Here is a 26,023-nt window from a genome sequence, read left to right on the forward strand (position 1 = left end):
TCTCCCTTCATTTCGAGCATTCGGGGCCATTCGGTGTTAACAGAAAACACAAATTTCTATCTCCTCTGCAACATATGTTGAAACAGAAATTTTGTATCTCATCTGCTACATGCTGAAACACAAATTCGGAAGAACTATGAATTCTTTTAGGGACACAATACAGTAAATCCTGCCTAATTGACGCTCAGATTGTACAGTACATTTCTCCCTAATTCGCGCTCAGATTGCGCATAAAATGGACAATTTGAAACGAGGTGATACGATTATTCGAGCTTCGCGTCTCGTTTTTGTAGTTGTTGACAATCTTGTTGACAATCGGTAACTATAAAAACAAGCCACAAGGCTTGCATAATCGCATCTTATCTTTCCAAATTGTCCATGTTTTTGTGTGCGCAATCTGAGTGCGAATTAGGGGGAAATTACTGTACAGAAAAATGGACAATTTTTCAATTATTCGAGCCTTGCGGCACGTTTTTATAGTTAGCGATTGTCAACAACTACATCACTGTCAACTCTGCTGTTCAATTGCAAATTGCTAAACGAAAGTTTCCCACGCTTCCACCTCTAACGCAAATGCCTCGCTTTAGGCACATAATAGAATATTGATCCGCAATCCGAAGGGATCAAAAATCTCGGCGGCTTCCATGCGAAACCCGGGCCGTGTATAAAACGTCAGGATTCCCACGTCTGACTAGAAAGCATGTCTGCTAACGATTCTGCAAGATCCCCAATCTGAAGATTCATAAGACTGATTCAGTGAAAAAGATTAATTGCTCGGCTTCCGCTCATTTTGAAATCGTTGAAATCGTAAAGACGCTTCCATCGAAAATGATCGCATAAATTCCTTTATATTCAAGCTTGGATTGCAATGATAACGGCGAAGAATATAAATAATTTCGGTCTTGTCATTCTTACAAAGCTTTGTACACGTTAATCATTTTTACAGCTCTGTAGGTTTGGTGTGAACAATGAAACGGTCGAACTGACCGGCTTCAGATTTTTCATTTTAGAATTGTTGAAATTGTAAAGATGCTTCCCCATCGAAAATGGTCGAATAAATTTCTTAATTCGAGCGTATAACAAAAATGAGAAAAACTCTAGATAAATTCAGTCTTGTTATTCTTCTGGCCCAGGTTCGTCACTTTTCGTGCCCGATAAGTAGACTGCGGATCTTTTTATCCAAGATAAAACTTTGGTAATTAAATCCCAAGAAACAGAAGTTTATTAGAAAAGTATTTCTTCTGCTAATCGTTTTTACAAATCGACGAGACTGGAACAATGTTCTTCAATTCTTGCAATGTCTTTACAGCTTGAAATTATATCTCGTCAATTTTACCATAAATGCATAAAATCCGCTATCTACTGACAAGTTTACTGTAAAGAACTAAATTCGTGTAGAATAAATTAAGTTAAATTAAATTGAGTTAAATTAAATTATAATGCTCATCGTTAATTTCGGATGTTACTCGTCACTCGAAAACAGTGTCGCCATATACACGGTGGTCATCTCGAAAGGAGTCGGTTACACCCTTTCGAATGGTTTCCATCGAGCGTGTCTCCTATCAGAATTCGTAAAAGAACGTGTTGTAAAGAAGAAATCTCGGCGGCCTGTACGCGCGACGCGGGGCGCGATTCTTCCGAGAAACGCCGCTGGTTTCCGCGGTTCGGGTTTTACGAGTGCTCGTAAACGCGCGATCTAATTCTCGCTGGCCACGTGTGCGTTGCACTTCGCGTACACCGAGCAGAGAGAAAAATGCCTGGGAAGGGCGCAGAAGGGACTGTTGTAAAAGCCGAGACTCGGTTCGTCCGTAGGAGTCCGGCTGCGAACGGTGCACCGTGGGTGGCGGGCCTGGGCCCGGCCCGGCCCGCGGCCCGGTTGGGAACCTGCACGGCGTTCTGTTTTAATGATGATCTATTTTGGTCGATGGCATTCGAACCCGTCCGCCTCGTGCTGCGTCAGTCAACAGGAAGCAATAGAATTTAATTTTCTACGGAGCACGTTTCCTCCGAGCGTGGCAACGCGCCGGTGCGGCGGGTGTTCGATTAAAAATAAGGCACCCGTGAGCAGAAAGTTCAACGACGAATTCTTCCTGGATCCACGGCAACAACCGCTCGGCCACGGCTACGCGAGATCCATTAATCCTGATTAAAGGTTGCGCCTGATCGATCGATCCCGCCTCGGTAACCTTTCCTGGTGGCCACGCGGTGTCGATTTCAATTTTTCGGGTCGAGATTCGGCCTTCAATCATGCCGGAAACCGAAGAAGTAATATTTCATGCATTTGTGACAAGAATGCGTCGGCCAAATGCAACGCCGTAAAAGCATTTAGCGAACATCTAAATTCTCTTGTGTTATTTTGAACTCGTTAAAACGATCGAGAATTACGTAAATGTTAAAAACCATCTGGTTTAAAGCATGAATAAATAAATAAATGTCTATGTTGCTGCAATTGACGCAGACAGATTTTATTTTTCATAAAAATACGCAGTCTGGTTATGAGTTACAAACAATTAAAGATCGTGAGAATCGCAGTATTTTACGGATTTCAATTTAAAAAATCGGTCATTTTTACAGTGACTGTAGCTAGACCATGCGAACGCTTACAATGGAAGTTCTCCTCGATTTATGGCACGATAAGAGTTTCGAAGGGACCAGCATATTTTTGAACAGCTCGATTTTATTGTCCGATTTACCGCAGCATTTTCGTAAAGATGGCAGACTTTCGTTCGGAAACAAGGTTTCTAACAACGTAATCAATGCGTTGTCCGATCGACCGTAGCATTTTTATTCGACGCGGCAGACCGATTCCGCGCTCGAAAAATCGAACGTTAATTGGACCGCGGAACGTTCGACAAATTATGGCCTGCGGCGATGAAATTAAGGTGGAACGAATTAAGAGATCAATAGTTTACAACTCCCTTCCGATGTAATAAATCTATCCTTGACCTTATAGCCACCCCATAAAACTTACACAGCCATTCCTTGACCTTAAAGTCGATCGATCGGCTCGCCGGTTGTCCGCGTAAAATATCAATTCTTCCTGTTGTTCTAATAAGATCGGCGGCATATCGCGGAACGAGTCGGTTCCATGATAGAATTTATAGCGTGCTATTTGCACCGACCGGCTTCGCGATCTGTAATGACTACGTTCGCCTCTTCCGTGTTCGAACACTTAAACCAAAACTTAAACCGTAACTAACCTGCGGATTTTATGCATTTATTGCGAACACTGATAAGAGAAATGCAGAACAATAAAAACATTGGAAGAATTTAAGAGAATATCGTTACATTATTTTCTATCGATTAAAACTGTTCAACGAAGAAACATATCGTTATTCGATTCTTGTTTTATATAATTAATCGACAAAATTTTTATTTTGCATAGAAATCCGCAGTTCCGTCCTCGAATGAACTATGTTGTCAGTGGACTGCAGAATTCATGAATCTACGGCAGAAATGTGGATGAACGAATTGTGGAACAGTGAACACGCAAGCAAAATTTAACCCTTAGCAGTCGACGCCATTTTTACTCTAAATCCAAAATAGTTCGTCTTAGTGCATTTTATGCGTGTGAAATTGAGGCTTGTGACTTATGCGATAATTACACTTTTAACAGTTTTTTTTTAAATATCAATTTGATAACGTACAAATAACTCTGGAAAATAATTTTTAGTGGTGCTTTAGAGTGTCAATAATAAACTGTTGCACTACTTTCGCTGTATTGACATCGTTAAAAGTAGAAATACTTTTTTGTCAAACGTCCGATTGCCATAAGGTTTCAATAAAAGTGTTTAATGTCAATCGTTTTACGATCATCTACATAATGCTGTTTTATGCATTTATAGGAGAAATGCGTTTATGGAGAAATATAAAATTGTGAAAGAATTAATCGTGAAAAAGTTAGAAGAAACTAAAAAACGGCGATCTGTTAATTACAACTTACTAGAATGATTTAACGGAGAAATAAGATTGTGCACTTGGCTTCTACATCTTGCAATTCATGCAAACAATTTTTATCTTGCACAAAGATCCGCCGTTTACTAATTACATGCAAGACGTTTAGAATCAACCATAAATTATGTACTATTACAGTTCAACGTCTGTTTTATGTAATCGACGAGCAACGTGTTTGCCTAAACATCCACATTCTATCAGCCTTTTACTAAAGTGAACGGTGTTGTTAACACTAAACTTACCATCGCCGGTCACATTTTTTTATTTTGAGTTTGTTTGAAACAATTACATGATACAAGCATGCATTTTAATAAAAATGGCGAAAGTTTTCAATTAATACAGTCTTTTTATCGTTATAAAGAATCTCACGTCGGTTACTTTTAGAGCTCGGTAGGTTTAGCGTTAACGCTAAAACTACCAAACCAGTCGAAATGACTAGTTTCCGATTTTTTCTATAACAATTCCCGATATCATAGAAATTCCTTTCTACGAGAAGATTTTATATGAACTTTTTTTTATCAATCCACATATTATATTAGTAACCTTACGAAGTTTCAACAAATCTAATCTTGTCATTGTTATAAAAATATATTAGATTTTATTAGATATTAGATATTATAGAAATTCCTTTCTACGAGAAGATTTTATATGAACTTTTTTTTATCAATCCACATATTATATTAGTAACCGTACAAAGTTTCAATAAATCTAATCTTATCATTGTTATAAAAATATATTAGATTTTATTAGATATTAGATATTATAGAAATTCCTTTCTACGAGAAGATTTTATATGAACTTTTTTTATCAATCCACATATTATATTAGTAACCGTACGAAGTTTCAATAAATCTAATCTTATCATTGTTATAAAAATATATTAGATTTTATTAGATATTAGATATTATAGAAATTCCTTTCTACGAGAAGATTTTATATGAACTTTTTTTTATCAATCCACATATTATATTAGTAACCGTACGAAGTTTCAATAAATCTAATCTTATCATTGTTATAAAAATATATTAGATTTTATTAGATATTAGATATTATAGAAATTCCTTTCTACGAGGAGATTTTATATGAACTTTTTTTTATCAATCCACATATTATATTAGTAACCTTACAAAGTTTCAATAAATCTAATCTTGTCATTGTTATAAATCAATATGCGTTAGTTGCATTTAGGGCTCGGTAGTTCTGGTGTTGATCGATCCACTTTTACGGGGAACTTGAATCGATCGAGAGCGAACGATAAGATCGATTCACGCGGACACGCGGTGCCGCGAACAAGCGCGCGGTTTCGTCGAAAATCACGGCGAGAACGAGGTGTCCCGCGGGAAAACGGCTGGATTTCTTGGATAGAAAGCGAAACCCATTTGGTCGTGTTCTACATACGCGTTAGGCGACGCTTTTGCTAATTAAATTTCGCCGCACACGATGGACTCGCTCCGCGGCGCTGTCCACGGCGATTTTTAATTCGCGGAATTCGACTGCGTTGACGTGAAAGTCCAACCAGGGCCTGGCACGTTCCTAGTTCATCGACCTCGATCAAAAGAAACCGGCTTTGTATAGGCTTGACCTCCTCCTCCTCCTCCTCCTCCTCCTCCTCTTCCTCCTCCTCCCTTCTAGACGTTGATTTAATGAGCACAGAAAATTCCAGCATCGCCGAAAACGGTCTCCGATTCGGCCCGATTCGATTTCTCCTTCCTCAATTTTAACCCCTTGTTGCCTGAGCTGAGCCAAAGTTCAGAGTTTCATAAAATTTTATTCGAACGACGGATAATAGATGAAGAGCAACGAATAAAATTCTAGTCGACGCTGTCGAATAAATATTGATCCAGATACATATTTGTCCGAACAAGAATTCATGAAAATGATATTTTAATTTTTCTTTTTATTATTCCAAGCAATTGCAATTTTGGCAAAAATTTCGTGATGCATTTTTTTTAGGAAACTAACTCTTCTGTCATCACGAAAAGATTCAAATCGTTTGGTCGAAGCTTAGAAAAACTTTAACAGGTGTCCATGACTGAATGTCAGAAATACGAGACTGTGTTGGGATAATGAAGGATGTTTATTGTTTAAATTTAGATGGCGCAGTATGTAAAAAGTTAAGAATTGCATTTCATGCTCGTACTTGTATTCTTCTGATAAGGATACAAACGAGACTTTTCTTTCCCCAGAGATGCTTCTGTCCTATTGAGGAGACATATTTTTATTCTTCAGAAAAGATACAAACTGTCGCGGTTTCATTCTCTTGAGAAATATGCTGCCAGTCTCGCCTCCTCCCTTTCAAAATCGCACTCTTTCTCGAAAAGTCTTATGCAACGGCAGTCGCAGGTGCAATCTTCCGGTTCAAGGATCCAGCCGGTCACTTTCATGGCCGAGCGAGACGAGCGACGACTATAATCAGCGGAGATGCTGCGGGAAATTCTCGTAGACCGTGGAAACGCTCTTCTACAGCATGCTACCGGCGCATTCGATGTGGCGAACCATAGCCGGATAAAGCATGGTGAAATCGTCGGATCGAGAGAACGGAACTCTGGAAAACGGCCCGACCGGTGTGAACCTCGCCGAGAGGCTGCCGCGTTGCACACGATGCACACGCATCCAGTGGCGCAACTCCCTTGCACCGTCTGTACCGCTCGCAAAAAACCGTCGCGAATTCTTCTCGGCGGTTGCTGAAATGCGCGAAAGAAACTCGTGGACAGCGATCTTTCTTCCCACCTGGGCGAAAAACGGGCGTTGCGACACGCGAACGTCGATGCAAATTGACCTGTGATTTCGTCATTTTTACATCGGCAATTTGTCGGATATCTAAATTTTTCTGTTGAAAGTTCATTGACGCTTTCACTGCCGCGCCGAGAACCACGCGAAGATTTCATAAAATCGAAGTAATGCATTTCGTCGAATTTAACGGGGAGGAAGGTTAGGTAGTGTGAGATGAATTGCTTTTGCAACATTCGTACGTTCGACGGATTCTAGTAGAATTGGGAAGGTATCATGGATTAGACGTGGCAGTCAATGTGTTGAATTGTGTAACTTTTATGTCGGAGATTGGTGAAATTTTATAATTTTTATATTATATATATCAAGGGTTGGTACAATTTTTATATTATATATATCAAGGGTTGGTACAATTTTTTAATTTTTATATCGAGGGTTGGTAAAATTTTCTAATTTTTATGTCGAGGGTTGGTAAAATTTTCTAATTTTTATATCGAGGATTGGTAAAATTTTCTAATTTTTATATCGAGGGTTGGTAAAATTTTCTAATTTTTATATTGAGGGTTGGTAAAATTTTCTAATTTTTATATCGAGGATTGGTAAAATTTTCTAATTTTTATATCGAGGATTGGTAAAATTTTTTAATTTTTATATCAAGGGTTGATAAAATTTTCTAATTTTTATATCGAGGATTGGTAAAATTTTCTAATTTTTATATCGAGGATTGGTAAAATTTTTTAATTTTTATATCGAGTGTTGGTAAAATTTTCTAATTTTTATATCGGGGGTTGGTAAAATTTTCTAATTTTTATATCAAGGGTTGGTAAAATTTTTTAATTTTTATATCAAGGGTTGATAAAATTTTCTAATTATTATATCAAGGGTTGGTAAAATTTTCTAATTTTTATATCGAGGGTTGGTAAAATTTTCTAATTTTCATATCGAGGATTGGTAAAATTTTCTAATTTTTATATCGAGGATTGGTAAAATTTTTTAATTTTTATATCAAGGGTTGATAAAATTTTCTAATTTTTATATCAAGGATTGGTAAAATTTTCTAATTTTTATATCGAGGATTGGTAAAATTTTTTAATTTTTATATCAAGGGTTGATAAAATTTTCTAATTATTATATCAAGGGTTGGTAAAATTTTCTAATTTTTATATCGAGGGTTGGTAAAATTTTCTAATTTTTATGTCGAGGGTTGATAAAATTTTCTAATTTTTATATCAAGGGTTGGTAAAATTTTCTAATTTTTATATCGAGGATTGGTAAAATTTTTTAATTTTTATATCAAGGGTTGATAAAATTCTCTAATTATTATATCAAGGGTTGGTAAAATTTTCTAATTTTTATATCGAGGGTTGGTAAAATTTTCTAATTTTTATAACGAGGGTTGGTAAAATGTTCTAATTTTTATATCAAAGATTGCTGAAATTTCCTAATTTTTATATTGCAAGCGTGAAAAAAATGTCACCCTTCTTACAATGAAAATTTGCCAAATTTCACAACCTTCGTATCAAAAAATTCTGAAACTATAAATAAAAATTGCACATCGTATTTCCCAAAAAATTCTCTACGATCTTCCAGGAACCAATTAAAATACGAAATTCGTCTGGATGCACGACGCAGCGAATGAACCGACAATCGAAATCGCGGCATGATTTGCCAACGAAGAAGCATTAGTTGGCGTCGCGAGGTTCGTTCGAAAGCACGCGAAACTGTCCGCTGGTTGGCACGCGAGACTAAAGGCGGCAATTAAAGGCGTAAATGCGTAACACATCGCCGGGATCTCTGACTCGCTTCCAGGTGAATGTAAAACCAAAGTTGAGGCTCCTCTCCGCCGACACCTGCGCAAGGATAGGCCAAGCAGACGAACATGACTCGAAGTCATTCAGCCGACCGGCGAGAAGATCCGCCGGCGCGGCGCGCGGCGCTCCGTGACGTCAATACGGAAGCGTCTTCGCGAACCACAAGGTGTTTCGCTAATGCCGATTTGCAACGTGCATCGCATGCTCCGCTGTCTACTGGTTCATTCAATAACAGCTAAACTTATTCGGACGCTTATTACGAAAGAATTAGAAAGTTCGGCATCGCGGGCATCCGCTGCATTTCTGAGCTGCAGCTTAACGCTCGTTGCGTCTCCTCGAAGAGCGTTGCTCTGGGTGAATCATTCTGTAGCGGTTCTGCGAGCTGGTGTGCTGTTGCGCAGCTTCATTCAGAATGAAATTCTGAAATTCCATTCCTTTAAGACGTCTTCACGAGACTTGGCGCAAGTGCTTAACGCGTTGCCTATCGAATGTCAACTGCAAAAGTTCCCATGAAATCACGAACTAATTTGTTCAATAAAATCGAAACTAGAAAGTTAAAATTTACCGCAGGAGATGCTAGTTTAAGCCTGCATGAATTTTAAAATCCAAGGAAAAAATTAGTGTCACCCATGTGTAACATTTTAACTCGAAATCCAAAGTATTGGGTTGGCAACTAAGTAATTGCCGATTTCAGTTATAAATGTCTCTCACTCCCATTTTTATGATATCCGTAAATGTTATATTATAAAATTATTATTATTATTATCATTATGTTATTTTTTATTATCCGTGAATGTTAGCAACTGGACAAATTGAATGCAGCGGTCAAGGAAAAGCGACCAGAACTGGTCAATCGTAAAGGTTTCATTTTCCAGCAGGACAATGCTAGGCCGCACACGTCTTTGTCCATTTGCAAAAATTGATGGATATTGGTTGGGAATTGATGTTACACCCACCATATAGCCCTGGTCTCGCGCCATCGGATTACCACTTATTTCGATCCCTGGACAACTCCCTTCGTGGTAAAACTTTTAACGACGATGACGCTGTAAAATCTCACTTAACTCAGTTTTTGGCCGAAAAGTATCAGACTTTCTACGAGCGTGGAATTTTCAAGTTGTCAGAGAGATGGCAAAAGGTCATCGAACAAAATGGAAAATACATTACAGATTAAACAAAAATTTTTTATTCCACTGAACAAATCGGCAATTACTTAGTTGCCAACCCAATAGCTTTTCACAGTATCTCCATTTTGTTCAACCTGGAGCATGTATGAAATTGATTTTTGTGACCCGAGCGACAGTTACACTTTTAACAGTTAATAAAACAGTGTTAATCTCGGGTGATTCGTTACTCGAAAATGGGTTCACGGTGGTCATCCGCGAAAGGAGTCAGTTCCTAAGATACTACTGTCTTTGGAATGGTTCCCGACGAGCGTGTCTCCTATCAGAATTTGTCGATGATAACAGCTAATTGGTTTCCCGTGGCGCCGGTTTTTATTGTCTCCCGCGCGCACACCTGTGCGCGACCGGTCGCACAAAGGCGGCCCGATGAGAAGAATCACAAACCGAACAATGGTTACTGGCGCAAAGAGTCAATGTTTCGTACAATGTGTAAAGAACGTCGGAAAAGGGGGGAGTTTCTTCACGCGTCTTTTGAAATAGCTTCACCTGCAATCGTTCTGCGTGGAAGTTACGCCAGTGGTTTTCCCTCTGGTGTACACACGTACTTATTCGTCGCCCTCGCTCCCTCTGTCTCTCCCGAGTGTCTCGTACCTTTCTTCCCTCGCATTTCTCTCTTCGTTTCAGTCGCGATGGAGAGAGCGAGCGAGCGAGCGAGAGAAACAGAAAGAGAGAGAGAGAGAGGAAGAGAGGGAGAGAGAAAAAGAGAAAGAGAGAGAGAGGGGGAGAGAGAGAGAGAGAGAGAGAGAGACGGAAGAAGAGGGCAAGAGAAAGCGAGAGAACATTGTCATTTCTTGAACCTCCCTTCCTTCCCCCACTCTCTCCGGCTGCTCTACCTCTTGGTCCGTCTACGCTCGAGAAGGAACCCTCCTTCAACGCCGGCAAGAACTCTCGAAGCTCAAAGGCTCATATACGCAACATATTTTTGCACACACGGTTTTCCTCCGTGGCCTCCCTTCCGTCTCGCTTCGCGCACCCTCGTCCTCGGCTCTCGTCTGCGGTTACTCTCTCCCTCTCCCTCTCTCTCTCTAGCTATCTCTCTCTCTCTCTCTCCCTCTCTCTTTCTCTCTCTCTCTCTCTCTCTAGCTATCTCTCTCTCTCTCTCCCTCTCTCTTTCTCTCTCTCTCTCTCTCTCTAGCTATCTCTCTCTCTCTCTCTCCCTCTCTCTTTCTCTCTCTCTCTCTCTCTCTCTCTCTCTCTCTCTCTCTAGCTATCTCTCTCTCCCCCTTCGGAAGCTCCTCGCACATGCGAGCCCGCCGTTTTTCGTTTAACCGCGTCGTCTTCGGCTTCCCATAAAATTAGCTCAGCCGTTTCTCCGTCTCGCTGGACAACGAAGCCGTCTGCGACGGGGAAAACTTTCGGCTTCAGGGTGGATGGCACTCTCGCGTGGGTCGCTTCGGTCTGAAGGTCGGCCGATCTTTGTCCGCGTTTCTCTTCCGGAATGGTTGCCGCCGAAATTCGTTGATCCCCTCGCGATTAGATCTCTTGTGACTATCAATGTGAATTTTAAATTCGAGAATACCTCAATGACCGTAACAATAAGTTGCTTATTGGTACGCGTCGTACATAAACACAGCGTAGAATAAATTACTTTCGCGTGTTATTCCCAACCGTAGCACATGTAGAATACGTTACTTGTTTATGACAACGCGTTGTACATGAGAATATCTTGGAATAAATTGCTTATTTATGTGTTACACGTGGTCGCAGCGTACGAAATGTTACTTGTTAAAATCTCTATTCGTACGAACACGTACAGTCCAAACTGTCTTAAGCTATTCGTTGCCTCCTGTACGTTTAACAATAAATTTACCAACCACTAAAAACTGACTAAATCGTGTTATTCTATAAGGACGACAGGATTGAATTTATTTAGACATTTAGCCAATTTTATTCCTACGTGCGCTTCAATTAATGAATCTATTCGATCGTCTCCTATAAAAAAACGTCTTTATCGTATCAGCGATCTTAAAATATAAATGTAAAACTGGTCAGAACGACCGGTAATTTAGGTTTAGTGTTAAACATGAATTATTACATCTATTCTTGTTCATCCAGTCGTAATAACTAGACTGCGGATCTTTATGCGAAATAAAAATTGCCTCCGTTAATTGCAGAATATAGCAAATAAACATTTATTCCTGTTTTTAATGATCTTAGCAAGTTGGCAGCAATGCGATAATATTTTCAAATTGTTAAAATGATTTTCTTATTTCACATTTGATCAATTTCGCCAGAAATAAGTCGCGTCCGCAGCCTAATAGATAACTATATCTCGCTCTGTGTTTCGCACAAAGGGTTTCCTTACCCATTAAATGAATGAATAAATAAATAAATATATAAATAGAACAATACGGTAATAAATAAATGAATAAGTACATGTCATAGAAGACCACAGAATAAATTACGAACGAGCTGCTGGTTAATTCTGAAGGATAAGCAACGTCGATTCGCATTGCTCTAGCTCATCAACTACCACGAAGATTTATTATTCTTTGTCTTTCCGTTGTTGAGGAGCTCGCAAGATAAATCCAAGCTCGTAAAACGTCGGCGAGGAATATTTTCTCCGGCTAGTCGGCGGAAGACGCGGAGCGTCGCCGTTTCATTTCCATTTGTTAGTTAGGCGTGTTGAGGCAGAACGACACGACCCGGCTTTCTCCATGCATCGAGGAAGCACGAAACGACGAACGTCGCGTTGCGGAATATAGGCGCGGTGGAATATAACCGACTACCGTTACTTCTTATTCTTCTCGTCCCTTTCTCTCTCCTCCGCCTTCCGCCTAACGATCTCCCTTATGACCTGTTCGACGCCTTCGGTGCCGAACGTTTCAACAACGACCGATCCTCTACGCTTCACCGACCTCTCTCTTTTTCTCTTTTTTTTCTCTTTTTTTCCTCTTTCTCTCTCTCTCTCTCTCTCTCGGGCGCGCGATCCTTTCCGCTTCAGGTCTGTTGCCTTGAAAACTGGAGAATATTCTAGGAATCCTATTTGACTTTTTTTTCATCGTCGCCAGGTATCCTCTTTGCCGGTCCCGGCGAAATTTTCCGTCCACCTCGGCTTCGTATTTGGATCGGAGAGCCGACCGAATCGACGGTACGATCTTTCCTGCGAACATTCCGTGGAGAATCGCCGGTCGATATTGTGCTGCGCAGTGTTCACGTCCGAACAAATTTGTAGAATACGTTTCTCAATCTATTTGCGAGATCGGTTTGTTGGGGGAGCTGTTTGTTGGAAGAGCAAACGGTTAAAAACAAAGGAAATTTACGTTATCCGTGATCGGCGCGATACCCGCGTTATTAATACCTTCTATCTCTCGGATATCTTGATCCGATAAGCTATGAATCAGCCACCTGTGTTTGGCTGATTCAGTAACATCTTACGTGTAGCGTACATTCAAATTCCCCGACGTCGCTCCGCCGTCGTTGTTCCTCGCTGAGATGGAGAATCGAAAGGTTGGAACAATGGCGGTCGTTCTTTTTTTCTCGAAGTGTACAATTAGAAAAATTATAGACGATTTTCAGTTCAAGGAACTTCTGGCTTCGCACGAAACACAGGGTGCAAAACATCCTCTAGCGTAGAGTTCCCAACCCCTTTTGGACCATGGCCCACCTCAACGACCAAGTTTAACATTAATGGGTGCTTTGTGTAAAACAAAAAGACACGTAACAGCATCCCTCCAAAAGTATTAAAACAGTTACAACAAATTAAATAGATTTGAAAAATTTAACGAATTAAACGATTGGAAATAATTGATGTTGTGAAGATTAAATAAGAGAAAACGATTAAATTTAAACGATAAATTTGTTCAAAATTAAATTTCTTTCAAATCAAACGATAAATTTCTTCATTCAAGCTTGTATATTGTAATGAAAATGTCTAAAAATATCTAGATGCGTTTAGTTTTGTCATTATAGACATATTATATATTATAGATCATATATGTCATACAAGACAACACACGTTAGGTAGGTTTAGGGTTAACATTTTCTTCCTTTTATTTCAGAATTTGCTATAACGCAATCTAAGCATACTCCCGTATGTAACTTTGCAATCTAACTAGAACTGGAAATACTACAATTGTTCTACGTATCGCGTAATTGCGGCATTATTTATGAACATAACGTGAATCATGAAAATAAATTATTAATGCAAAAATCAATGTCGAGTCTAACTCGACATAAGAGCGCAAAGGGTTAACATTATAATCATAACTCACGTGCGATGCTCCATATTCTTATAATCATAACTCCTGCGATACAAGAATAACAATACAGAATTTATTTAAACATCTTGCTATTTGTATTATAACGGACGCTTAACTTAAGAAATGTGTATGCCTCTAAGTTTCCAGGTGAAATTTGCATGTTTGAATATCTTCGAAGCCGAAGGGTGGTCTGGCCTACCTGCTTCCTCTACCTAAAAAGAACCTAATCATCAATTGCGAAAGTAGAAACTTGAACAAGTGTTTCTGGATTTTGTCAACTTTTTTTACAGCCTAAAACAAGCCCGAGCTTAAGAGACTCAGGTTGCCGGCCGCGTTGATAAATAATAATAATAATTATTATTTGATAAAAGAGGTGAAAAATTATAGGCATACCAAAAAGCTTCCTCTACCTGAAAAGAACCTAATCATCAATTGCAAAAGTAGAAACTTGAACAAGTGTTCCTGAATTTTATCAAATCTTTTTAAAGCTTAAAACAAGCCCGAGCTTAAGAGACTCAGGTTGCCGACCCCCCGCGTTGATAAATAATAATAATAATAATAGTATTTATTTGATAAAAGAGGTGAAAAATTATAGGCATACCAAAAACAGGTAAAGTAATAATAAAATATAATAAAATAACAAAAGATACAATAATAAAGTAAGTCAAATAAAGTGAGTGATTAAAATATTTAAACAATGTAAAAAGGGAGAGAAATGAAAGAGAATAATACAGTAAACAACATATACCTTGAGATAAGAGGGGTTAAAATGAAAACATGTGAAATCGGTCGTTTTTACCACAACGGTCCGACGTAAAATTCTGCTAGGAGATACCGGGTGAGCATGATTGCCGGATGAGTATCTCGATGAAACGCGTTGCGGCAGGATGGTTTGGACCGGCTGGATGCCGATTTACAGTCGTGTACTTATGAATCGCAGATCAGCATTGGACCGGGCAAAAGTTGGCGGTGCGTCAGCCGGCTGGATGCATATCGGGTCGTCGCGTGCGCATGTTGTACACGCGCAAATGTCTCCTTCAACCTTTCATTCTCGTCCGGGCTGCGTATCTGCATTAAAATAACGGCACCTCGGCTACGACACAGACGGCAGTCGCCTAACGTGACTCTACGGCTTCGACCTCGAACCCACGCGGCCTCGTAGTCGTCGGCCTGCCTTCTCTCGCTCTAGCTCGCATTAGAATAGGAGAGCAGATAACGCGTGAATTATTGCCACGATTGCATTCGTATCGATTCTCTCTTCTCCCCTCTCTTTCCCCACTTTGTCTTTTATTCTCCCGCGGTGTTCATCCTGTTTTCTACTCACACAAACATCGAATTTTCCCCTCTACTCGGAAACGTTTAAGAGCCGGCGAGGAAGAGTTTCTGGTCATCTCCTCTCCTCTCTCCGTGTTTAGTGTGCCAAGGAACTTTCTACGGAGACACGCGGAGACGGTCCGCGGACGATAATAACTCACCGGCGCGCGCGTATTGTAATAACCGATGTTGATAACCTTCGTTATGGAAAAGCGTGAATAACGGAAACCTGCTGTCGACGTCGCTGACATTGTCCCCGAGGCTCCGTAGCCCCGAGCGTACGCCGCACAGTGGTCGATTTTTATAGATAAAACGCGGCGAAAATCGTCGATGCTTGCGGTCTTACTTCATCGGCACATAATAGAATTAAGTATACCCCACAACGTCTAGCTTTGCGAAGCACTAAAAGCAGCTATTTTATGATGCTTCATAAATATATAACAAACGTAATATTTATTCGAATCTTTAGCGATTTTACCCGTATGTCCAGTGATTCATGTTTATCGAATGTATTCCCGTTAAATGTGTTTTTATAATTTAAATCGTTGTAAATTAAAGCATGTGAAAATGGCTCGATCAGTAAATCTGGTGTTAATCGTCACTTCGGTCAGTTTTATTGCTCGATAGGTTTAACGTTTTATGTACCGTGCTTTTCACCTAAATATCTTCGAAATCGTTGTCATGTTACAATACAAAGGCAGAGGAGAAGTGGTGATAAAAATGGGCCCGTTTTTATCCATTTCGAAATTGAGATCTTTATGCTAATATGTCTAATTTTCCTATTTAAATTTCACGATTTTTATAAGATTCTACGCGATTTTCATAAAAATCGTACGAACGAATGAATCGTGATCAACTTTTGGGGAAATGTTACCGCCGTGCGCGCCCACCCTTGAGACTCCTAGATCAGTATTACGAGCAATTCGAGTTCACGCTTACCGTTCCATCTAATTTTCTCCTCCTTAGGCGAAGTTATAATCATCTGACTCCGCGAGGGTGAAAATTCTATCGGAATTACCGTGTTACCCTTCCATGGTTCATTTATCTGCACCCTCGAGGCCTTTCTGCTTAGACTCGGTGCTTCTCGACTATACGTCGCGCCGACTATGAATGCGTTTGTAGCAGTCAGATTTCCGACAGCCAACCGGGGAACGCCACGTAAGATCAGAAGTTAGATTTCGGGAGCAAGAAAAGAGGAAGACTTCGCACACAGCGGCCTTTCGGTGCCGATGGCGGAAGTAAACAGAGGATCGCGGCGAGGAAGTTTACAGCGCAGAGGCAATACATTATCGTCGAGGAAGTTTTCACAACTCGTGCACCCGATCGCGCCGCGAATTTACAAAACCGAACGTCCCGATATCCTCCGACGACCTAGGAAGAATCCATCGGCTTTTACAGAAAACAAGTTACTGTCGAAGTATGTAGTCGAGCTCTCTCGCTGCTTCCATCGCCGAACAAATTACACTTTGTCTTTCCTAGACAGCGGCGGCTCGATAACGCGGTATTATCCAATCGATCGCGGAGACGATCCATCAGGCTCGCCGGTGACCGCGCACCGGTCGTCGTCGTCGTCGCCGCCGCCGCGTAAAAACAATCGGCGATAGATCTCTCTCGCGTAAATTTGCCCGGAGCCCCGTGCAACTACGTACACAATTTTCGTTCGAAGCCTGTGTCCGCCGGCGGCCTCCTGTTTCGTCCCGGTCCCGCTCGCGCGCGCATTCTCCGTCCTCGTTTTTTCCTGCATCTGGATCACGTTGCATTGTTCGCTGCTCGGCCAGCGGATATACAGAAGCGAAATGGCAGGAGAAGCCCAAAAGAAAGAAGATCCAGAAGAAAAGGAGCAAGAAGGAAGAAGCCGTTGGACGGAGAAAAACGGGCGGCGGGGTGGCGGGAAAGGCGGCGGTTGAGGAGGATGAGAAAAGGTAGAGAGAGAGAGGGAGGAGTGAGATGAAGGAGGGTAGATGGTACGACGCGGTAGCGGCGGAGAGAAACCCGGAGACAAAGACAAGGAGAAAAAGGGAGAGGGGAAAGGGGGGTGGGCGACAGGGAGAGGGAGGGATAGCGCGAGAGAATTAGAGTGGGAAAGAAAAAGCAGAAAGAGTATGGGGGCTAGAGAGGTATAGGTGTTTTTCTTCCAAAGGGGACTTTGTACGCTCGTCTTGGCAGCGGCACGACGCCGTGTAGGAATCGGCCCGCGCACGCTTCCATGGAGGGGGACAAACGAGTTGTCGGTACCCCGAGAGAGTTGGCCGAATAGCGTTGGTGGGGGGAAAAAGCGGGGAGGGAGCGGTAAGCCGTTAGGGCGAGGGGCGACGGAACGGTGCGGATCGACGGGACCCAGGGGAGGGGGCAGCCTCGGACACGATACACGACACAAGGAAGGATAGAATCGAGTCGTGACCGGCGGTGGGGGTAACCCGCGAGAGGGGAAGGGCGTCAGCTGCGCAGAGGTAGCCGAAGCGGGGACAGGGGCCGAGAGAAGCGATTGGAACGAGGAGAGCTGAGTCATAGCGCTGTTGCCACGTCCTCGCCGGCCTCGTTGAGGCGTCCCAACGTTGCCGCTTGTGCGACGTTTGCGGCTTATGTCAGTGTCGTCTGCCGAGAATGGTACTGCTCCGAGACTTTTCCTGCCTTTTACACATATCTACCGCAGACACGGCACACCCAAATTCGAACGAACCCATTTCCCAAGCGAGTGTTCACGAGTACACTGCCGGACGAATATATTCGTCGATATCGTTCGTCCCTATGTTCCTCCCATCGAAAAATACGAATATCGTCCGTATCTCCAAATTCGGCTTGCGTATATGTAGCTTCGTTGAAGCAGCCTAGACCATGGTCATTTTATGGAAACGTATTTTTGCCGGTAATGATACAGTAAGGCCACTTACGAGGAACAAAAAAAGTTCTAGGTCGAAGTTCGAGGATTTATTGTTAACCCTTGTAGAAGATAATTTCAGTTAGATATTGTTGAAGAAGAGTTGAGGAGAATTAATCGACCACTTTCTATTTTTCGACGTCACTGCCGTGTACCAGTGAACTGTAAGGGGTCAAACGGACCTCTGGTTCGATACCTCCCAGGGAGAATTTGCGAGGCTACAAGCTAGCGCGTCCTCGTAGAGCTAGACAGTTTTTTTTATTCGATTTTGCGAGATTCGTGGCGGAATCACGGGGGGCAACGGAGGCCGGGAAAAAGTCGAGAAACAAAAGCCTCCTTTCTTTGTTGTTATCCCGTAGTGTTCGTTCTGCATTGTATTCCTTTTTATTCGCGTTGTTCCTCGCGGAATCGTAGAACCTCGGCGTATTGTTGAAGTTAAATCGACACACTCGCGGCCCTCGGAATTCCGAGGTCCAGAGAAACATGAAGAATCATGCCGGTGGACCTGGCTTTCCTCCACTTTGAACTTCCTACGCTTAAACGGCCGGCATGTTTCGTCGAAATCTTATCTATGACGCGGAGATTCGATATGCGGGCACGTTGTGTCAGTCGACGAGCTGCATCATCGGTACAGAAAATGGCTAAAATTTCGTTCCCAGTCGTTTACGTAACACTGGACACTCACTAATTTTCCGTAATGATAGTCCGATCGACAGAGTTCCATACACGGTAGGTTTCCGTGAATTAAAAAGATCATTCGCTTCCGTTAAGATTTCGTTCGTGGCCGCAGCGATCGAGAAGCCGGCTCGGGACGAACGCACCCAAAATTGTTATGTGTCACGCGTGACACGTTAATTGATTTCTAGAAACGGAAAATTTCCCCGTTCTCTCTCTTTCTCGCTTTCGTTCCCACACACATACACACACATACTGGCCAGGGACTCTTAACCGTGGGCCGATGTATTGATTTCCTGTACGTCTACCGTTTCAAACGTAGAAAGACAAACGGCAGTCCGACTAGTTGCCGTCGCGATGCCTCGCGAGATTCGGTCTCTCGGTGGAACCGTTTCTTTTTTCTCGCCCCCCGACGAAAGGCACTTACATCTAGGGCGAACGATTTCCACTGGTGTCATCGATCGGACGCCGCTACCGAGAAGAGATTTTTCATTGTAACTAACGGCATAACCGTGTGTTTAAGTACAACGGCGATCACTTGAACATCGGAACATGTAAAGATTTGCAGAACGTCACACACTCTCGAAGCGTTCTACTACAGTGCCACTCCGGTGATTCCCCGACACGTATTCCGAGGTTCGTGGACCTAGTCGACCATCTTTAAGGCGACGACCGGCTCTCGACACCTTCATGGCCGGAGACGACGTTGCCGCAAGTCGGGCGCCTCTCTTTTTTTCTTCTTCCGCGACGGAAAATCCAACTCTGACCTAGAGACTTGAAATTTATGGAAAGTCATGGTAATGCCCGTCCACATGAAGCAGAACTCGGCGGCTCGCCTCTCTGTACTTCGTTGGAGAGGAACGAAGGAATTGAGCGGCCGGGAGCGAGTCTGCCGAAGTAAAATTCCTCGGCGAGCAGCGAGCGGGGACTATGGAGGGGAATGGGTACGGTTTGCGGCTCGCTGGCCAGCCAGCCAGCCAGCCAGCCACCGTGGCACTCTTCGTCCTCCCCACCATCGCGGCCTTCTATCTTATTTCTTCTCCTCTCGTCCCTGCCCCCTCTCGCCCGCTTTCACTCATGTATGCCACAGAAAAGGACGTTCTCGGGGCGCGCTCGGTGTGCGCGAGAGACTTTTCAACGGTTCGATTGTGTGCGCGTGTATGCCTATGCGCGCGAGCGCCAACGTTTCACGCAGGAGAATGTGTGGGAGAAGAAAACAAGGGGCTGGAGGGGCGAAGAGGGAGGAAGGGAGCCAGTACGAGAGAGAAAGAGAGAGGGAGAGAGAAAGAGAGGAGAACGAACGAGAACTGGGTGGGATGGGAACTCTTGCGGCCACGACGCACAGAGCGCGATCGGTTCTCTTTCGTAAAATGTCACGCAGAGAATAAACGCTCGATACCGATAATCGCTACGAATAAATACATCGGTCTCTTCTCCTCCCGTATATTCTTTCACTGATTCCGTTTTTCGCCTCTTTCTCGTCTTTTTTTCTTTGCTTCACTTTTTTTCGACTCGACAGCATCGTGTGTTGTCACGTACGAAACAACGGGCCCCGGGCAAGAATTTCGAGATGGCACTGCTTCCACACGTCACAAATCGAGCATCCGAGGAAACTCTCTTGGGGAATTTCTGTGCGTCGGACGCGCGGAACGTGGAATCGGAACGGAAAACATGGACGGCACGTCGCGGTAGCCATTTTGTCCGAGCGATCTTCCAGAGGATGTGTGTCGTTGCGACATTAGACCTTATATCCTCTCGGCGTTTTCTCCTTTTCGTACCTCCGCGGAGAGAGATCGAGCCGAACCCCCGAAAATTGAAAATCTCTCGCCCCGGAGTAGCCTCTCGGGACAAGGGGCAACACACATCTCTCTCTCCTGCTACAGTTGCGGGAAGATCCAATTCGTTTCGACACGGCGGATAAACGTGTTCGAAATGTTCGAGCGAAACGAAGTGCAACGAGGGAAGATAAAAAACCGTTATACAAAGACTCTTCTCCCGTGCCCCTTTCCTCGCCATCGAATCACACGGCATATGGAAGAGGGGCCACGCCCCGTTCGCAGGCGATCCGACATATCACGATAGAAAAAAGTGTGTGCCCGGGATATCCTGATAAACGAACGTGTGTGTCGTCCTCCCTCGTTTATACGAAATACAATCCACCGGTTTTCCTTGATTTTCGTAACGGCCTAGCAAGAACTCTTTCTCTCTCTCTCTCTCTGTCTCTTTCTCTCTATATATATATATTTCTCTCTATCTCTCTCGCTCTCTCTCTCTCTCTCTCTCTCTCCCTGCGCAGTAGAATATCCAAGCGCGAACTATTAATCCAAGGTGCCGCCCAATTCTCGCGCATTCCTCTCTCTCTATTCGCGTAATCGAAGCTCGCTGCTTGTCGAGTGTTACAGAACAAACAACGGATCGTTTCTCTAATGCATTTTTCCGCTGATGCGTTATTGGCTGCGTGTCTGATCCGGGATATCAAAGAAGAAAAATAAAAAACAAAGCTTCTCCTCGGAAGAACGCACAAGGAAATACGTGCGACTCACGCGAGATTAGACGAACAACTCCCAGAGATACTCCGTGACCGTTCGAGCCTTTGCGCTTGCGCGTAATGTTCTTCTCCCTGTCGGCGAATCAGAACCGGCCGATCCCCACTACCGCATGCGCTCGCCCTACCTCACCTAGTAAGCCCGTTTCTACTGCTGCCGAGCTTTCTGTACACAGGGTGTGCCAGAAACAACTTTGGCTCTTTGTTTTCTTTAATTTCGTCGAAATTCAATATCTCCGGATTCTACAGGGTGAAAACAAGACGCGCTTTCTTTAAGTATACCGATCTTGAGTCGCGACCGAGCAAAGTACGAGACGCCCGTCGATTCCGTTCTTCAAAACAACCGACCAAGTACAGTTGCTAAAAATATTACCACCATACCGAGAACTGTTCTTCAGCCACCTGTACGCTAGAGAATTTCAGCGACAGCCTGATTAGTAAATTTCTCGATTCGATTTTCGGTGTGCGCGTCAGGTTAGGAACAGAGAACTTAGCAAAAACAGTCACATCTGTGCGCACTTCTTCTCCGAAATCCTAACCTGTCTTAGCGAGACCCTCGTCTGTCCCGCAGTCACAACTTCCGGCCATTCGTCGAAGTCCCTGACATTTTCATGTTCCCGAGTGAGCGCCCACTGATTACATTTATTTCTTAGAAGAATCAAATAATAAACGTTATTATGCTGGCGACCCTAGAATGCCCTGATTGTTCGCAGAGGCAAGCGGCGTCTTGCCCTACACGGCGATCCGTGCCTCGTGCCTGTTTTTCTAAGCCTGCACACACACCTGACACGTATACACACAGTTGTTGGCGGAAAGTTTGCCGGCTTTAATTAATGAAGAAATTCGGCGTGTTTCAGGTATGGACGCGTGCAGAGCGTCAAGCTGCTGCCGCGGGGCGAAGAATGCCCCGTGGACGGTGGTACCGGTGGTTCCCTTGGAGAAGGCAACGAGGGTGGTTCCGGTTCCAATTCTGGGAACGGCGGCAGTGGCGGGGGTAGCGGTTCCTCGAGCAGCACCGGGGGTGCCTCCGCGACGGTGGCGTTCATGGATATCAAGTCCGCAGCGAAGGCCCACGCGACTGAACACACCTTGGACGAACGAGCCCTCACCACACAGTACTACGAACCACAACATCTTCAGCACAGGTTTCCCTCGCACGGGTAAGTTCATCCACATCGTGCAAACAACCTGTCTCTAGCATTTCCTTAGCTAACACGGCAGGATTACTTCATTCCAACGATGGACGACTCTCGATCGATTTTCTAAAGAATCGATCTTCGACTTTTTTAAATCGATTCTTGGATATTCGATTTTGAAACGAATCGATTCGATGTCGTCGTAATGCAATTAACTATTGCCATTTACATGTTGTCTTTCTAAATTCATTGCCTTTAAATAATTGGTTAATAGATGATGATTAATGTATTTAATCAATCTATAATGTATTTGTAATTATTGCGAATTCTCCATTTTTTAAGTCCTAAATGAGTAAATAAATATACCAATCTAACTTAAAAGTTTCTATGCAGTATTTCATCATAAGGTACTGTAAATTGGTATCCCGATAATGTTATAAATGTTATATATTTAATATTGTATTACTTTTTTTTATTGAAGAACTTGATTGCATTTTGTTGCACTTTGTTGCACTTGAGCATTGCATTTTAGGTCCGATTTACGAAATCGAGTTCCATGCAGTATGCGTATGGATATAAATAGTATTTCGATAAATTGTTTTTAAATCTATTTTTCATCGTTCGATTTTCTAGCGAATCGATCTTTGACGTTGCGATTCAATATTCGTTCTTTTTGAAAGAATCGTCTACCCCTACTTCGTTCCATACCCTAGAAGGGTACGGTATAGGGGATGAGATATGGAAGGGTATTTTCCATACTCGTAGCAGGCGAGGATTTAGAATTCAGCGTATTTGACTTAAAACCATTTATATATTTGAAACTATGGGAGCTAGATACGCGAACTTGATGTCGCTATTATGATGGCGTTTGTCTTCAAAAGGTTAGCTCCTATCTTATCCAACTCTAAAAATGATTAGCGAATTTGTCACTAAACGACACATCCTGTCTATAAGTCATTGGATTGCGTAAAGTTACGGCACTTGAATTCTCGCGCGAAATAATTTACATTATTCAAATTATTTCCTTCAAATAAGCGCAGCGTCGAACAAAAATTGTTTTACTCGGAAATTTCTCAATCCGGGTCACACCGTGTGACACCGATGTCACAAAAAGAACCCCGATTCGCCGGAATTGTAATCATTGTTATAAATGTAACCTTGTCGAAAGTCGAGATATTTCGGTAATCGAGGAGTCACGTATTGATGTTGGCCGTCTTGATGAGTCATGCCGGGGGAATTAATTAAATCCCATTCTATTATTACGCCCGAAAGCGTAAATATGGTTAGGAATGGAATTTTATAATTCAACAAGTTATTGACACGACCGATTGGGATCTTATATCTGGGAAAATAATCTCGGAATTTACGGCCAATTAATTGGTGTACAATCTGGCGGGCAATCCATAAGAAGTGTGTACATACATACACCTTTTCCGCTATCATTCGATATTGGATTGTAGTGATTTACTATTATACCGCGTGCTGCCGAGAGACGCGGCATTGTCGACACGTAGACTGATTGCGTCAAATATATGGGTCCGAAGCAATATCGCGGATTTTATTGGCTGTCGATTTCCTTTTCAGTCAGGGATCACATACTTTAGCATTAGGTTCGCGTCGGTATATAAGCGTGCACCAAGGTATGCATAATCTTGTCGGCATACATACAAACATTGTTACACGTACCTCCACTCGGCGTTATAGCCAAGGTTGACACCCCGATTTCGTAATTTCACGATATTTATTTTTATTTTAACCCGCCTCTATTACGTAAACGTTACAAAACATCCTTCACTGCGAAAAGCATTCACCCCCCCCCCAAAAAAAAACTTAGTTAATGCAGCCATAGTCACGGCTTCACGGCGGAAAAGAGTTACAAAATCGTCGAAAAAAAAACATAAAGCGTTGCATTGCAATTATAATGCGAGTATTTCCGTGAAATTTCCATGTACCGACGACATTCGATAACAATTTGAAAAACCGTATTCGAATTCAAATTGGACAACGTCAGTTACCGTCGGTAGTGCTTGGCGTCTCAGAGTCGGCGTTCCGACGGCCGCGGGGGGTTATGTACGGTCGCGGAAGTCGTATTTTTTGGTTTATTTTTCAGCAGAGGCCATCATCATGTTGGTCGTGCAATATACATAATACAATTATACCGATATCGGCGGCCACGGGCTACGTAGTCCTCGCACGGAATCGGATTCGTGGAAGTAAACAGGCCGATAATCGATCGAGGGAGCTCGGTTATCGCCGCCGACGCTCGAGCACATTAACGTTCCAATCATAATCCATGCTCTCCTGCCGTGCTACTTTTCGGACGTCAAAAACGTTTCTGCCACGCACTCGGTTTACCGGCCACGTGACAGGCGTCTGCATTCGTATACATACATATCAATATATACATACATATCAATGTGTACATATATACATATATAGATATACATGTGTATGTATTACACGTATGAATATCGGCCGGTTGCTGGTCTGGCTATTCCGGTCTCCGTACGTGTTCGCCACGAATCACCTTAGGACTGCCATACACGCTCATTCTTGCCGTTGGTAATGCCGCACAGTCGCATATTTGATACGAGACCGTGCCTGTGTGCGTGTGCACTCGGATCGGCCGACTTGCAAGAAAGCAACCGCCTCCGACACCGACCATACTTTGTAGGCTTCTGGAACGGCCAAAAATAATAGATCCGTATTATTTTAACCGCGGCAAGTAGGATTTAGATGGTTGTACCACTCTAGAGACTCCGAGAAAGTGTTAAATAGAAGAGGTTCGGGAAGGAAATTTATTTACAGCTACAGCCGCAGTCTTGTACACTTGTTCATCCATTACAATTTATCCGCTCACTGTGTAGCCGTTTATTCAGCGCGTGCTTCAGTCGAGAGTTCAAACTCTCAAAAACATGATTTAACGATGAACCTACCAAGCCAGTCAAAATGACCGGTCCTACATTTTGTATTTTAAGATTACTGAAATTATAAAGACTCTTTCATAGGAAATGATCGAATAAATTTCTTAATCCAGGTATGCATTGTAATAAAAATTGTGGAGAGTCTAAATAGATTGTCTTATCGTTCTTACAGAGCAACACACATTCGTCGCATTTAATGCCCGGTAGGTTTATAGTGTTAAAGTCTTCCTTGGGTGACCATTCTTGGAAACAGTTATCTACCGTATCCCTCTACACAATCGTAACCCGTTTTTTTTCAGTAGACAGTAAATTTTTATGCAAGATTTGCAGCACTAATTGCAAGGTGCACGAGCTACACAGCAGGTCATTTGCATCTCGTTGATAATGATAATAGATTGAAATGAATACAACGGCATTCTGAAATTTTTCAAATGTCTTTACCACTTTGCATTCGATGTATGTACATACTCGTTCTTCTCATAAATGCATAAAATTTACGAGCGTATTTCCAAAAAATGGACTTAAGGACTTAACAGTAAAATGGACTCGCAAGGACTTAAAACGAAATCTTTCCAACGAGAGCTCCCTTTTATTTGAACGTCATTAATTGTTGCCTCGCGCTATAAATGCTCGAAGATTAGACAAGGTGGCACGGAGATTCCTCGCATTG

The 26,023-nt window shown here is 42.7% G+C and overlaps 1 protein-coding gene and 1 long non-coding RNA gene across 7 annotated transcripts in view; one reads left to right on the forward strand and one right to left on the reverse strand.

The window, feature by feature from the left end:
• The window catches only part of LOC117218712 (uncharacterized), a 151,947-nt gene that overhangs the window by 95,148 nt on the left and 30,776 nt on the right, over positions 1-26,023 (forward strand). For 5 of the 6 annotated variants that reach the window (XM_076527592.1, XM_076527607.1, XM_076527599.1 and 2 more), the window contains exon 2: positions 22,151-22,453. In XM_076527592.1, the coding sequence (XP_076383707.1) occupies positions 22,151-22,453 (303 nt within the window). Of the gene's footprint in view, positions 1-18,644; positions 21,731-22,150; positions 22,454-26,023 lie in introns of those variants that run through there. The other variant, XM_076527612.1, reaches the window with a different exon arrangement.
• Positions 12,013-13,464, reverse strand: LOC143261086 (uncharacterized). The gene is made up of 2 exons (XR_013035315.1): positions 12,981-13,464; positions 12,013-12,898 (listed from the first exon to the last, which is right to left on the reverse strand). It is a non-coding gene; the product is annotated as an uncharacterized LOC143261086 (long non-coding RNA).

Source organism: Megalopta genalis, chromosome 1 (genome assembly GCF_051020955.1).
Source record: "Megalopta genalis isolate 19385.01 chromosome 1, iyMegGena1_principal, whole genome shotgun sequence".
In the NCBI taxonomy this organism is placed as follows: domain Eukaryota; kingdom Metazoa; phylum Arthropoda; class Insecta; order Hymenoptera; family Halictidae; genus Megalopta; species Megalopta genalis.